This window comes from Alternaria conjuncta (assembly GCF_024043145.1).
Source record: "Alternaria conjuncta strain BMP 0040 chromosome Unknown scaffold_6, whole genome shotgun sequence".
In the NCBI taxonomy this organism is placed as follows: domain Eukaryota; kingdom Fungi; phylum Ascomycota; class Dothideomycetes; order Pleosporales; family Pleosporaceae; genus Alternaria; species Alternaria conjuncta.
In genome coordinates, this window is record NW_026250095.1 from 1,606,956 (window position 1) to 1,620,735 (window position 13,780).

Here is a 13,780-nt window from a genome sequence, read left to right on the forward strand (position 1 = left end):
GAACGTATGTATACGTGTGCGTGCTATATCATTGATTCAAGTAAGCCTCCCTTGCAATGCACTGCTAAGTCGCTAGATAATCGCGTCGATGGTATCTGAAAAGTAAAAGTAAAAAAGCCGAATGCTGTACATGGAAAAAGCGTATCTGGAAAAGGCGAAGACGCAGAGATCTATTCGGCCGTAAAAGAAGCTAGAAAAGGCGGACATGTCGCGAGAAGATATGCGCAAAGTAAGTATCGCGGGCGTGGTAAGCCGTGCATCAATGCCCGTAGCCAAGAGCAAAATTGGGTGTCAGCTCAGATAACAGCATCGCCGAGAAAGGCAAAATCCTCCATAAGCGCATGCACACCACTCATCGAACTCTCCCTCTGCACACTAATCGTGCGCTGCAAGCGCTCCGTCTCCGCAACGACCGTCGACTCCGCAAGCGTAGTCTTACTCCCAACGTCATGCTCGGGCAGACTATACTGGAAGCCAAGTCCAAAGCAAGCCGCTTGGCGCCGCGACGAGCGCCGCGACGACGCGTCAGAGTGCTGCGTCTCGACTTTGAAGAGGTCGGAGCCGAAGGTTGAGATGCGGAGTTCGTTGAGTTGGGGTGGGGTGGAGAGGCGGTAAGGGGATTGGACGTCTTCTTCTGACTCTTCTTCTTCTTCGTTGTCGGTGGTGTCGGTGGAGATGGTTTGGATTTCAGGGACCGTGGAGACGTGTTTTGGGGAGGTGGCTTGCCGGGGTGAGGCGTATGAGTAGTGGATTAGTAGGCCTTGGGGTGTGTCGATGTCGCTGTCGTTGCTGGTGAGGGAGCTGAAGGTGGGGGAGAGGACGGCGTCGTCGTTGTTGTCTGAGATGGGTGAGTTGTAGCCGATGGAGTCGTTGCTCCAGGTGGAGAAGTGGCTGCGTGCTTTTTCTTGGAAAGACACGCTGAAGTTGTCGAGGCGCTCGTCGTCTTCGTCTTCTTCGAACTCGTTTTCTGGCTCGCTGGCTGGTAGTTCGCTGATTGTGGCTTCGTTGCATGCGTAGAGTGGTGCGGGTATCAGGTAGCGAGGAAGGGCTGGAAGCTCTTTGTCCAGTGGTGACTGTCGAAGATTTGTGCTTTGGTTGCCACCGTGGCTTGAGGTGGGTCGCTCATTTAACATAGGAGCACCGAGGAAGGTCGACGGTCGTGAGAGTACGGGCGCAGATGGGGTGTCATCCTCCACTACGCGATCCTCCACTTCGAAGTCTTCTTGAAGCTTAGGAGACGAAAGCCAAGGGTCATTAGAGAACAGGTAATGCTGGGTTCGTCTTGTGTCGCTAGAGTTGGCACGAAGGCGACTTTGCTCGACCTTGAACTCGCTTGTGATCACAGTTGAGGGAACGTGTGAGCGGCGACGCCTGGTAGGGCGCTCATCAGGAGTGGGCAGCTCTGCAGGTCCAAACAATGAGTCGTGGACGGGATCAACAGGATGAGATGCCAGCGGAGAGAACTCCCTTCGGATGTTGGGTACTGCGCGCGACGTTGTTGTTGTGGGTATCTCCACCTCTCTGATAGACTCGATTGAGGGTCGATACACAGACAGCGGAATGAGATTGAGCTCCTCTCCTCCACTGACAAGTACTGGCGCACTGATGTCTAGCTCTCTGGTCTTTGATCCGCTGCGATTCCTCGAAGCTGATCGTTTCGATGCCAACTTCTCTTTCAGAACCTTGAAGTCCGGGAAGATGGGAGTAGACGGCATGTAGGGGGATGCTGATGCACTTCGGGCATGGCGCACCACATGTGGAGACAGTAAGCCTTCTGTGGGTGGATGCGTTGCTGATTTGGGGGTCCAAGGCGAAGGCAGAGGCAAAGTGTAGGCCTCGCCACTACTACCTGATCTCGAAGGCAGCAGAGGCCTTAGACTTGCAGGTGGTACTGGAGTCAGATACCTATCTTTGGGGTCGCGTGTGAAAGCGGAAGAGGTATCTGAGATGCTGCGGCTGTGTCCCCCTTCGCGGGGCACATCCAAGACATTAAGGCGCTGCCCTGGCAGAAGAGGACAAAATGTCGTCGACTCTTCCGAAGGATTGTGACATTCATCATCCTCATCGACCTTGTACTGTATACTGTCAGTAAGTAATTTTATCCTGCAGTGTAGTCGACTTACGTAGTACCAGTAAGTCCCACCCATCTTGAGAAGTCCGTCCCGCTTGGGTGTTTGCTGGTCTAGATCTCCGTCGCAAATGATATCGGAAAAGGTAAAGCAGCCTTTCCAGATATTTCGGCCCCCGCGTACGTCGAGTTCTAGTGGATAGGGTCGCGAAAAGTTGTCCCAAGATCCAAGTAAGACGACACTGCGCAGTGCAGCCGGGCAGTGACTTGATGCAAGAATAAGTGACTGCCTTAGAGTGAGGCACAGAGGGGGTAGACATACAACAGAAAAGTGTGGAGCGTAGTATTGTCCATGGCCATTATGTCGGGTTAACCTAAGCTGATAACAGCAAGGACTACCGGCGTTGAAGCGCGTATGCGTCTAAGCCCTGGCCACCTCTGATGTGTCGCATAGAATCGTGGGTGTCAATTATAGAAGTGCATGCAGGTCGGTGAGTTGGATGTTTTAGCCTGCTCCTTCTGTATGGTCGCGTCGGCGAAAAGTCCAGCCAGCAAGTGAATGATTGGTGCGCAATAGCAAGCGTTTGGAGAAAATGCTGAAACTGGCCTACTGCGCGTATGTATGATTATGGCGAGGTTGACTAGGGACGTCGCAGTCCGAGGAATCAGATCAACTCGGAGAATTTGTGAAGCAAACAGAGGCCGGTTGTTTTATGCAGCTCGTCACCGGCAGACAGTAAATGTTGGAGTGTGGGGACAGAGCCTCAGTCGCGGTGGTTCAAGATTGGTCGGATTGGCGCCTGTGGATGGTGTTGGTGTGTAGCGTGGAGGATGCAGCCTCAGCGCTTAGCATAGACGTTCAAATCGCTGAAATGTCGTTTAGGTGAAACACGGTATCAGGAGGGGTCCAAAAGCGAGTGAATGCTGTGTAATTTGGCGTATGAGAAGAGAAGAGACAAAAAGATGGGTCGCAAGTCAAAGATGTAGTTCGGTACTAGTCGGGCAGGAACCAAGCGGATGACAGCCACTGGCGCTTTCTTGCTGTGATAGGGAAAGAGTAATCGTGAGGGAAGAATCGGAGATGCAGCTGGAGAGTTGATCCCAAACACGCCAAATGCGAGGCGCATTATTGGGCTTATGTCATGGGCTTCATTGGCCGCCAACGCTGGCCGAAGAGGAGACACTTCAGCTCCTTCATTTCCTCAGCCGTCCAGTCCATCTGCGAAGATTTGGAGGGAGCTGGGGACCGTTGCAAAGTAAGGGACCGAACCGCTAGTTGCTGTTCTCCTCACTTGACAAGACCGGTTGACCAGCATCATGCCGCGCTGTAGTTTCGTAAAGAGACCGGATCTCGACATCGTGGGTTCAGGATATCGGCATCTCGTCCTCGGGAGCAGGAAGCAGATCGCACGGCAGCTCCAGTTCCCCTGTCGTAAGCAGCCAACGGCATGCCAGACACGACTCGATTGAGCGCGCGGTTACTGCTGCGACCGCCACACGGCCGCTTAATTCGCGGGCCCCTGACACGATCGTCGGAGAAGATGAAGCGACCCACTCACAGCCCTGCCATCTTCCACGAGGGCTTCCGCGCTAGATTCCTTCAGCTTCCTTGGTGCATGCAGTCGTTCGAGCATGGCGCATAACCAGGTGCTGCATGGTTTGTCGTTGCTAGGGGAGTTCGTCGTCCGGATCCTGCTTCGTACCTTACAACAGATATTCGGTGCGCGAGAGAGCGGGGGAACCACCTGAGCACCTGAGCACCTGCCATCGCGATAAAACCAGATTTTAGTGCGACCCACAGGGCACCGAACTCTTCGAACCAAGTTTTCTCAGAGAGCGTCACAATTCCGACACAGCTCCTAGCGCCGGTTGCGGCACAGCCTTGCAGATAGAGGTGGAGGCCATTGCCAACCACGACCGTCGGAGAGGTGCTGCATGCTTTGGAAACCCCGGGGCTGGATCCTAGCGGCATCGGTTACACCGCGATGACGGCGGATGAGTTATCAGTTAGCGATATACAGCAAGCGAACAGAAGTTGTTTTCTCTGCCGCAGCATATACAAGTTTCAAAAAAGGGTTATGCAGTCATAAAAAGTCTTGCTTATTCCATCGCAAAGGGTTGGTGGCTGAAGGCGGCGTGTCCAGGCGCCGGCATGCAGGGCAAAGTTTGAGCAGGAACCAGCAACGTGATACGACGGTGATGACTAGCATTGCATGTGAGATATTTGACAGGCTTTCAAAGCTTTGCACTCCCCAGCGCATGCATGGTGCGTGAATGACCAGCATCTAGTCCTTCCGTCTAACCCTCCTCAAAGCCTACTGAAAACTGGTTTCGAGAATCTCAGGCTTGCGCTCCTCCAAGTCCAATATCATCTGTCCAAACAGCCCGTTCGCCCACGAGAACCACTGCCTCGTCCAGTCACTCTCGTTGAAGCTGTTGATACTCTCGTGGATCAACCCCAAGCCATCTGTACTGCTAACAATCTGGGCTAGTTCGTTCACGATCTCGCTCTCGTCATCGCTCGTGAAGATGCGAACAATGGAAGCCATCGGCCAGGCCATGCCCGGTCCCTGGTGCGGCCCACCAATGGCGTTGATCACGGGACCTCTCATAAAGTAAGGGTTCATGGAGCTGAGCACGAGATCGCGCGTGTTCGCATACGTCTCCTCGTTAACTGGGTACTTGAAGAATGGCGCTGAGAGGAGACCCGGGATATTGGCGTCGTCCATGATGTTGCGCCCGCCGAAGCCATCAACCTCGAATGCGTAGACCTTACCGTAGACCGCGTGGTCGACTGTTCCGTGCGTCTCGATAGCGTTGCGCACCGATTCTGAGAGCCCGGACATTCTCTTCGAAAGTGCTGCAGAGTTTGTGGTATTAAGTTTGCCCATAATCTCAGCTGTTGGAGCAAGGTATGAGCTAAACATCATGTTGGCTGGGATGTAGAGCTGGTAGATAGTGGCATCGTCGCTCGGCCGGAACGCGCTCCGGATCAAGCCAGTGCCGTTGGCAACGGGATTGCCGATTCCGTCGTTTGAAAGAGTTTCGGTCGCTCGGGTGGTGGTTCGCTCCCATGTATATGGACTCTGCAGGACTGCTCCGTCTGCGCCATAGGTTGGAAGCATCATGTCCTCGGCTACATCCAGTACCGCTTCGACAGCTTTCACCCACTGGAACTTGCCAAAGAAATCGACGTCGCCGGTTTTCTCGTAGTAATCGGCAGATATCTGTAGAAATGCTGCAAGCGAGTCGAGCTCATACTTGCATTCGAATACGGTGCTGTTGTCATATTTGGGAAAGACGATATCTTCGTTGGCAGAGTCGTTCTCTGCCGGAGGAACACCGCTCTCGGCAGGCGGTTGGAAAGAGTTGCAATACGGCGCTGCAAGTAGGTATCGCGCCTGAAGGTTGATGACTCCCCGGTACAAGCTGGCGATTGAGTTGGGATCGCTGCTGGCGTTCAACAGCGGTAGGTAGCTTTGTAATTGATTCGACGAGTCGCGTAGCCACATCGCGTTGATGTCTCCAGTGATAATGAACGTCAGCTCCTCCTCTGTGTTGTTGGCAGCGTAGCCCTTCCATTTGATGGCCGTGTCGAGCGTGTTAGGATAGGCGTTCTGGAAGAGACGGTACAGGTCCGGATCCTTGATTACACTTTGCATGCGCGCAACAGTATCCTCCAGGCCTTGCGATTTGAAAGTTCGACATTCTTCGGACGGCCGTTGGTAGGCGAGCTGGTTTTTGCCGGAACTCAGAGGTTCATGAACCTCCAACGCGTAGTCCACGTATTCTGGACATTGCGCTGAGATGAGCAACGGTATATTGGAGAGCGCGCCGAGTACCATGAGGTTGCGCATCTTGTCGGATGATAGCAAGGCAGTCTTGAGGAGCCAGAGAGAGGTACCGAAGACAATAGACAGCGAGGACCGCTCTAGAGTATATGTTCGGGGCTATGACGGCACACACGGATCGTCATGGTCACCGACTGTCTTTGCTCCATTCGCTGCCTGTTCCTCCGAATTGGAGGTACCCCGCTTATGGATCTGGTGAGCATCGACGGCTTGGCAACGGATGCAACATTCACTGAAGCTATTCGATGGATCCACGAGGTCGAAAGCACGGCGACGTCATTTAGCTCGTGAGCCGGGCCGAACGGTCAGCGGACTGGAAATTGGTATTCAGAAGAAGAAGGTAGTATGAGAGCTCACGGATGAGACTCCAGGTACGTTGTTTGTCGATTGACTCCAACGCGTAAAGTGCCGGCAATTTGCGAGGTCATAGCTGGGGTGCATGGAGGTTTGACGATCTGCGGGGTGGCTGGCGCACCAACACCTGCAATGAAGACAACCAATTTCGCAACACATATCTGAGTTTGACAGAAGAACGATGCTCGAATAAACTTTTTCTAGTATTTGGAAATGGGAACTGAGTTTCTTTTGACAGCGTAGACACAGAAAGCCTTCCAAGGTTGAGCAAGAGCGCTCTCTGCCTATAGGCCACAACAGGCTAGCGCGCCTACCCCAAGGAAGTGGACCGAAAGAACGCTGAGCTTTCAACGCTCTATCACTAGCCTCGTAAAACCTCGCGCTTCCCCATATTTCCTCCATCACGGTCTCCGCCTGGAATTCGAAACTGACACGAACTTCACTTGAACTCTAGAAAGGGACATGATGAATGTCGATAGATGCAAACCAAAGTACAGCGCATCCTCTACACCCGCCGCCTTCTTCCAATCACGATGGCATGTATATGCCGAAGTCTTGCTCATCTCGAGACGCAATGGTAAGCTGACAGCCTCAATTGACGCGCGCGATACCGGCCGCATTGAAGATACCAGAGAGCTTGATGCCATACGAAGCTTCTGTCTTTTTGGTACAGCTGCAAGAATTCCTTCTTCGATGAGCGGTCCAGAAGAGTGCCGTTCTTCACTAAACGTCTGTTCGACTAGCATGGTCGAGGCGTTAGCTCACAAACCCTGACTCAAGCGTACCTGGATGAAAGAATGCTCCACTGGGAATGTAGAGTAATCATCATCTTTGTCTTGTGGTGAGTCCATCCGTCGAGCGGAACCTTGCGGCCCGTGGTCGAGCACAGCCGATATCTCATCGCTGCCCCAGACACGGTACGGCTCACAAGGAATACAGTCTGGACTCAAACCAGCGTACGATTAAACTTTCGGACCCTGCGCATATCACTAAACGACTGCAAGACTCAGCTGTGGCTATACCCAGCTTCGTGGGTATCTCTCGGCCGTTCGGAAAACGGAATCTTGGTCGTCCGAAGAGGCTCCAGTGGCCCAATCCGTCTTTCGTGCTGACATCTGAGTCGTGTCCATGCTCGGGAAACATGGTAAGAAAGCACGGATACCCCTTGCACGTCTTGTGATGTCGTCTGTCAAAGTCACAGGGGTGTTGCGGTTTGGTACCAGTTCACGCTCATGGCGACGACCGCATGCGTGATAGAGTGAAGAACTTGCACTGCATTGTTCGGAACACTATGACAGTCAAGAGGTATAAAACCCTTGGAAACTCCAATCTGCCCTTATGGAAATCATGTCCCGGAACCCCGCCCCAGAACTATCTGTCCGTCGCGGACCACCCCGCTTTCCCGGACGTTGACAGTATACTGATCGTGAAGTACAGATTTTCCCCTGTCGATCAGTGGCTTCACAGCCACTTCTCCTCGATCGTGAAGTATCTGGAGGAGGAAGGCTTCGACGAGTGGGGTCCATCAGGCCAGGAGAGGTGGTTGATCCGTCGAACGCTTCTTGTCATCCAAACAAAATTCCGAACATCTTTTATGAGGTCTAATCCAATATAATTGCAAAAGTAGTGCCTCTCGGTCGTTTCGTAGTGTCGCGTCGCTGTTTATCCTGTTGTAGGGCCTCACGCCCTCTCAGGCCGCATGTGTTGCGGTCTTTTTCGGCATCCACCTCGACGAGGCTGGAGGGTGCTCGTTTTCTCATCCGTACGTAGTGTTGCTACCGCTTGTTCAAGTCAGCTTGAGGCTACGTTCACAGGTGAAGCGACATCATCTTACCTTGGACTCATCGGTGCGTGACCCAGGTTGGACTGATAATAGGGCTTTGGCATGCCCAGCTGGGGTAGCTTGCGCCAACTTCGTTCCCGCACTTCTCTCATATAGGAGTCTTGCTCTGGGCTTCTGTGGAAACGTCTTGAGTCATCTTCAGGCTCTCCGCCGTAGAACCGGTAGACCGCGAAACCACAGCAGACGAGCGCGCCTGCTCCGAGGATAACGAGAAATATGATGAGGGCTGGGGCGATGTCGAAGCCCATGTTGTTTCTTTTTTGAAGATACATTGTGACTGCGGAGGAAGGGGTATATGCTGTGGTACAGAATCTCGTGCGACGGGCGCGAGTGATATAGGGATGGAGTAGTGTTTGCTGTAGTGACACGCTCACGATCAACAAAGGTAAGGCAGAGAGTGAGCCTAATGCGCGGAGGTTCCGGAAGCTGCAGGAGTGACAAGAAAAAGGCCGAGGGGATGGTCAGCGTTGCGCTGACGACGACGAAATAGTATGGTGTGATGCGGCAACGTCCCACAGACACCGAGTTGCGAGACCCTGCGTGCCACAATCACTTACCTATATACCGTTACACCTATCGCTTCGGGAACCGCAAGGTCTTCCAGATCGTGCGTCTGATGCGAACCAAAGACCCAATCGGTTGCTAGGAGGATGCGACCCTTTCACCATGCTATTGGCTGCGTCACATATTCACGTGCCTGGGCAGCCAGTAAAGCTGCGTTACCCCACCTATCGACCACGTCTAAGACCAGTTGGCACTCGGAAACGCGTAACACCCCAGCTTCGTCTGCTGCGTAGACACGCGTGGAAGTGTGGTTTCCGGACTGCCCGGGGAGGCTATGTTGGCTGGAAGGTTTCGGACCTGAACTTGGCCCGACTCTTGGAGCCTCTGGTTTCCTTAGCTTTGTATACTGCGATATGTCCTCCTTTTTCTTCTGCCTCTGGGCGCAATTTTGATGCGAACATTTCTGTCTTTTGGGGCTGTGAATGTGAATGTTCGCTGGGGACGCCTGTGGTGGTACGGTCTTACTTAGCCTTGGTGACGCGTCATCCGCACCTTCCAGGCATGCCGAGCGTCAGATTCCCCACCTCCTCAGGCCAACAGCGAGAGCACCAGCTTTCTTATATGAAGATGCGACACTCAGTGACGCAAACTTTGTTCCTGGACGATGCGCATCGTTCGCCGATCGTGAGGCACGTCAGAGCGATAAATTTAGCATAACAGCGATGACGTCGCACCGTCCCTCGCGCCCGCCCTGACGATCCCTTGAGCCCAAGCTTCTTACACCTTCGACGTCCTTCTTCTGGTCCTCCTCTTTGACACTCTGGTTGTTGAGATGAGATTTTACTGATTCCCATGGTTGCGCTACACTGAAGCCAATGCTTACATTCGATACGTGATCCTCTTTGACGCAGATGCGCATCCTTCAGTAGCAACACATATGGTACCCAGGTATGCGCTCCAGCAAGGGCGGGCGTGGTCGGCGCGCGACGGACGCAATGGTTTCAAAGACCCCAAGCGCCAGTCGCGCCGGCGACGTCCATCCTACCTGACGCAGCAAGAGAATGTTAATGGGATCTCTTATCGAGAGAGATTGCCGATGCTACCTTCCTTCTGTTGAGTCTCCAGGTTAATCTGTTATGGCCGGACACACACCGAGCGACGAGATTCTGGACCTAGAATTGGTAATGGACATTTACACCAACAGGCCCTCCACGAATCCAGATCAGAGCATCTCGGAATTAGCAAGCAGCGTATCCACTCTTCGAAAAGACATCAAGAGACGGAGAAGATGAGCAAACCAGTGCTTGAAGAATCGAGGCTACATCGTGGTCGGAGTAGATGGAATGCCTCTCTAGATGAGTTGCACTTCGTGTGACCTGAGACGTTTCAGAGATGCACGCATCGATCGCCAGCCTTGTGCAAGAGATGCATCGCCACAAAGTGGGTTGACGTTCGGGTTCGCGGTCCGTGAGTAATCTATATACATTAAACGCCCTGGGGTTTTGACGCCACCGGATATAATCGACTCGGATGCAGCAACACTTGCAGCAACACTGCAAGTATGTCCAAGACCCCACGGGGTATTAGTTACACTGCATTTCGGTAGCCGTAGGGCTTACATTATGACTGCCGTAGATCCGTGCTGGTTCCCGTGAGCTGCTGAGTTGCGCCATCAGCGCAATGTAAGGCATCGTGCCATGACTCCTCGTTGTTGAGCACCTGGGCATGCAGCTTGATACAACAACGACAATATTCTTCGTTGAGTCCCGTCAATACACCGAGAGGTCCACATCGCCCAGAGTTTAAGTAAACAAAGTACCACAACGTAGTGGCTGAAACTCGCACGTGGTTGGTGACCACCTGGACGGCGGCAGTGGCCGCAGCCGAGGATAGATTGCCCATCACCACTTCAAGGACAGCACTGCGTCTCATAAATTAATACTGGAGTCATTGAAATTCTCCTAGCCTATCGCAGTAGTTTCACGCCGTCACCAGACTGGAAACACCGCTGGGCTTCCAATGATCCAAGAGCTCGACGACCAGGGCGTGTTTCCACGAGCGGATGGCGTTCAACTCAGAAACCAGGTCGACTCGTGCATGGAGATGAATTTTTTGATTGCAAGGCTTCGCCAATACCTGGTCGTGGGAAAACGTGGGCGTCTGTAGAAGGCCACTAGAAGACTTCAGAGGAGTATATGAAGGGGCGTTAAGTCCCAGGTTGAAGGTCACTCTCGACAGCAAGCCCATCACTACACAGCTTCAACAATCAGCTTCAACAATCGCTTTCTACAAGTCATTCACTTTGAATACCATCAACATGCTCTCTTTCCTCCTCCTTCTCGCGCCCCTTGTGGCAGCCCACGGCCACGTCGACAAGGTCGTTGCCGACGGCAAGGAATACCAGGGCTGGAACGCTGCTCTCAAGTACCAGACCCCCATTCCCGCCACCGTAGGGTAAGTGACTCTGTACGAACTGCACGGGAAACATACACTGACTCATTCGTACAGATGGCAGGCCGACAACCTTGACAACGGTTTCGTCTCCCCCGACAGCTTTGGCACTGCCGCCATCGTTTGCCACAAGCAGGGCAAGAGCAACGGTGCCTACGTTACCGTCAAGCCCGGCAGCAAGGTCACCTTCAAGTGGGACACCTGGCCAGTCAGCCACGTTGGCCCCATCCAGGAGTACATCGCGCCCTGCAACGGCGACTGCGGCTCCGTCAGCCCCTCTGACCTGAAGTGGACCAAGATCCAGTCCAGCGCCTGGAAGTCAGGAAGCAACCCAGGAAAGTGGGCAACTGACGACCTCATCGCCAACAACTTCGCTTGGGACCTCACCTTCCCCAACGTCGCTCCCGGCAACTACGTTGTCCGCCACGAGATCATCGCTCTGCACGCTGCTGGCCAGACCAACGGCGCCCAGGCGTACCCCCAGTGCGTCAACTTCAAGGTTGAGGGCTCTGGAACTGCTAAGCCAAGCGGTGGTGTTGCTGGTACTAGCTTGTACAAGGTAAGATCTTCCACTTGAGTCGTACCATGCTTAGGTGCAATATCGAACATGTGCTAACGATGTGATTTAGGCCGACGATGCTGGTATCAAGTTCAATGTTTTCCAGTCCTTCACCAGCTACCCCGTCCCCGGCCCTGCTGTCAACAAGCTCGCCAAGCGCCACCCCAAGGACCTCGAGTACTAGATACGAACACGAATAATGAGATATGAGATGCCTGGAGGGCATAGGATGGACTGAATCATTCATGGTCACATACTTCTTGGGGTCGCTCGTTAAGGCTTGCGAGACGGTGTATATAGAGCATTGGTGGAGTGTATATAGCATTTTGGAATCACATTGCGTTATCTTTGGATCTTAATGCTGCCTGATACGACTCAGTGCCCTATGATTGTATATATGAGGACCTTATTAGCTGCCTAGGTAGTGTGAAAAACCTCGGCCAAAACGAGCATAGTGAAGACTGGAAGGAGATAGCTGCTAATTAAGTCAAGTAAACCGTACACGCTGTCAAAAAAACACTTTTTGCCCTGATAGAAGCCCCGTCCCCTGCATCCTCTTGCACTCACGTCACGCACTAAATACACTCAGTGCCGCCAGACAGGGTCGGCATCTCAATGCCCCTCCTTCTGGACACTCCCATAGACCGAATTGCGCGGCACTTTTTTTCGTGTGGCATTGAGGACATGCCTTGTTCTGATAGTCCACATGTTTCCATCCCAAGTCGATACTGACGTCTCTCAGGCGCTCTTCATTTCCTGGGCCACCTACCTCCTGAAGTTTCTGGGCATGAACTCGCCGGGCTTGTTCGCGAGCCATGTGCTTGCGAAGGCCTGATGTCATAGACTCTCTGGCTTTGGGCTTTTTGGGATTTGTCATATCTTGCTCGTCCTCGACATCATCAGCAGGTGGCCGCTTGAGCGATGTGGCATCGATTTCTTGACGACGAAGGCGCTCTTCAGCTGCCTCGCTCTGTCTTTTCTGTGCATCGGCCATGACCTTGGCCTCTCTTTCGTTTGCCGCGCGCTGTTTATTAGCGAGTCGTTCTCTCTCTTGACTTTCGGTCGAAGTAGGTTCTGCAGATCGATCGTGGTCGTCTTCGCTCGTTTGATGCAAGTTCTCCTGCTGCTTCCTGAGACGTTCCTGCGCTGCTTCTTCATTTGCAGCCTCCGCCCTCTTGGCCTGTTCACGAGTTCGCTCTTGCTTTTCTCGCCATAATTCTCTTAGCGCTCCGTCTTCATTCGAAGTGTCTTGTGACGATCCTTTCTCAGTCATTTTTCTTTGTTTTTGTGCTTTCTCCCAGTCAGTCTTGATGCGGGCCTCTTCCTCAGCCCGAGCTATCCCCTGTCTTCTGCTTTCCTCTTGGAGGCGCTCTCTCGCGCGTTGCGCTTCTCTCTCTCGTTGCTGGATTTGCTCTTTCATCTCAGCTGCTTTTGCTTGAAGAGCCTTCCTAGCCCCCATGAGCTCAGCTTGACGTCTTGCAGCTTCTTTGGCCTTCTCTTCCAATACTTTTTGCTTAACCCTCTCAATCTCCATCTTCTCTTCAACCAGTTTTTTCCGTCGTGCAGCGGCTCTCGTCTGACGCTGCTCGTTTTCCCGTTGCTCGTCGTTCCAGTTGGCGAGGTTGATTTTGTAGACGTCCCATTCTCTCCGGATCCTGGCGTAATCTCTGTCGTACTTCCGTCTCTCGCTAGTGTCCTCTAGGGTGTGCCACGCAACCTCAATCTATCAGCTAGAAATTAGTCAAGTATCTTGGTCGGTAAAATATACGTACTTACGTTCTGGAAATGCTCAGTGTTGGGTGTAGCGCCAACCCTTCCACTGTCAGGATGGTATAAAGCTTGTAATCGCTTGTGACACCTCTGTATTGTGGCATATGATGCGCGTTCATTAACTCCGAGAATTTCATAATAGTCGAGCTGCTCTGGGGGATTCGGTGGGCCGTTCATATTGTCGTTTGCTATAGAGCCGTGAAGGTGGTGCAGTGGTTGAGATGTATGGAATGTATGGAATGTTAGAGGTGTCAGATGTGGTGGTGTAGAAGGAATGGAGAGATGGAAGCATTGGAGACTTTATATGTGTGACAAGCGTCTCTCTTACCAGGCGGTCAGAGAGCGGGGTGTCTTAACAGGTAAGAGAGGGAATGTAGAGT

General features: G+C 52.9%; 4 protein-coding genes across 4 annotated transcripts; 1 reads left to right on the forward strand and 3 right to left on the reverse strand.

Moving 5' to 3' along the window:
- Positions 1 to 296: 296 nt before the first annotated feature.
- Positions 297 to 1,715, reverse strand: J4E85_004947 (uncharacterized protein; the record flags this gene model as incomplete). Its single annotated transcript, XM_051469198.1, has 1 exon — positions 297 to 1,715. One exon carries the CDS (start codon positions 1,713 to 1,715, stop codon positions 297 to 299), a length of 1,419 nt encoding a protein of 472 aa, XP_051327413.1.
- Positions 1,716 to 4,383: 2,668 nt separating this feature from the next.
- On the reverse strand, positions 4,384 to 6,044 carry J4E85_004948 (uncharacterized protein; the record flags this gene model as incomplete). Its single annotated transcript, XM_051469199.1, has 2 exons — positions 4,384 to 5,999; positions 6,035 to 6,044. The coding sequence occupies 2 exons, from the start codon at positions 6,042 to 6,044 to the stop codon at positions 4,384 to 4,386; spliced, it is 1,626 nt and encodes a 541-aa protein (XP_051327414.1).
- Positions 6,045 to 10,937: 4,893 nt separating this feature from the next.
- On the forward strand, positions 10,938 to 11,814 carry J4E85_004949 (uncharacterized protein; the record flags this gene model as incomplete). The annotated part of the gene is made up of 3 exons (XM_051469200.1): positions 10,938 to 11,074; positions 11,129 to 11,630; positions 11,701 to 11,814. 3 exons carry the CDS (start codon positions 10,938 to 10,940, stop codon positions 11,812 to 11,814), a joined length of 753 nt encoding a protein of 250 aa, XP_051327415.1.
- Positions 11,815 to 12,198: 384 nt separating this feature from the next.
- Positions 12,199 to 13,577, reverse strand: J4E85_004950 (uncharacterized protein; the record flags this gene model as incomplete). The annotated part of the gene is made up of 2 exons (XM_051469201.1): positions 12,199 to 13,353; positions 13,407 to 13,577. 2 exons carry the CDS (start codon positions 13,575 to 13,577, stop codon positions 12,199 to 12,201), a joined length of 1,326 nt encoding a protein of 441 aa, XP_051327416.1.
- Between the last annotated feature and the right edge of the window lie 203 nt (positions 13,578 to 13,780).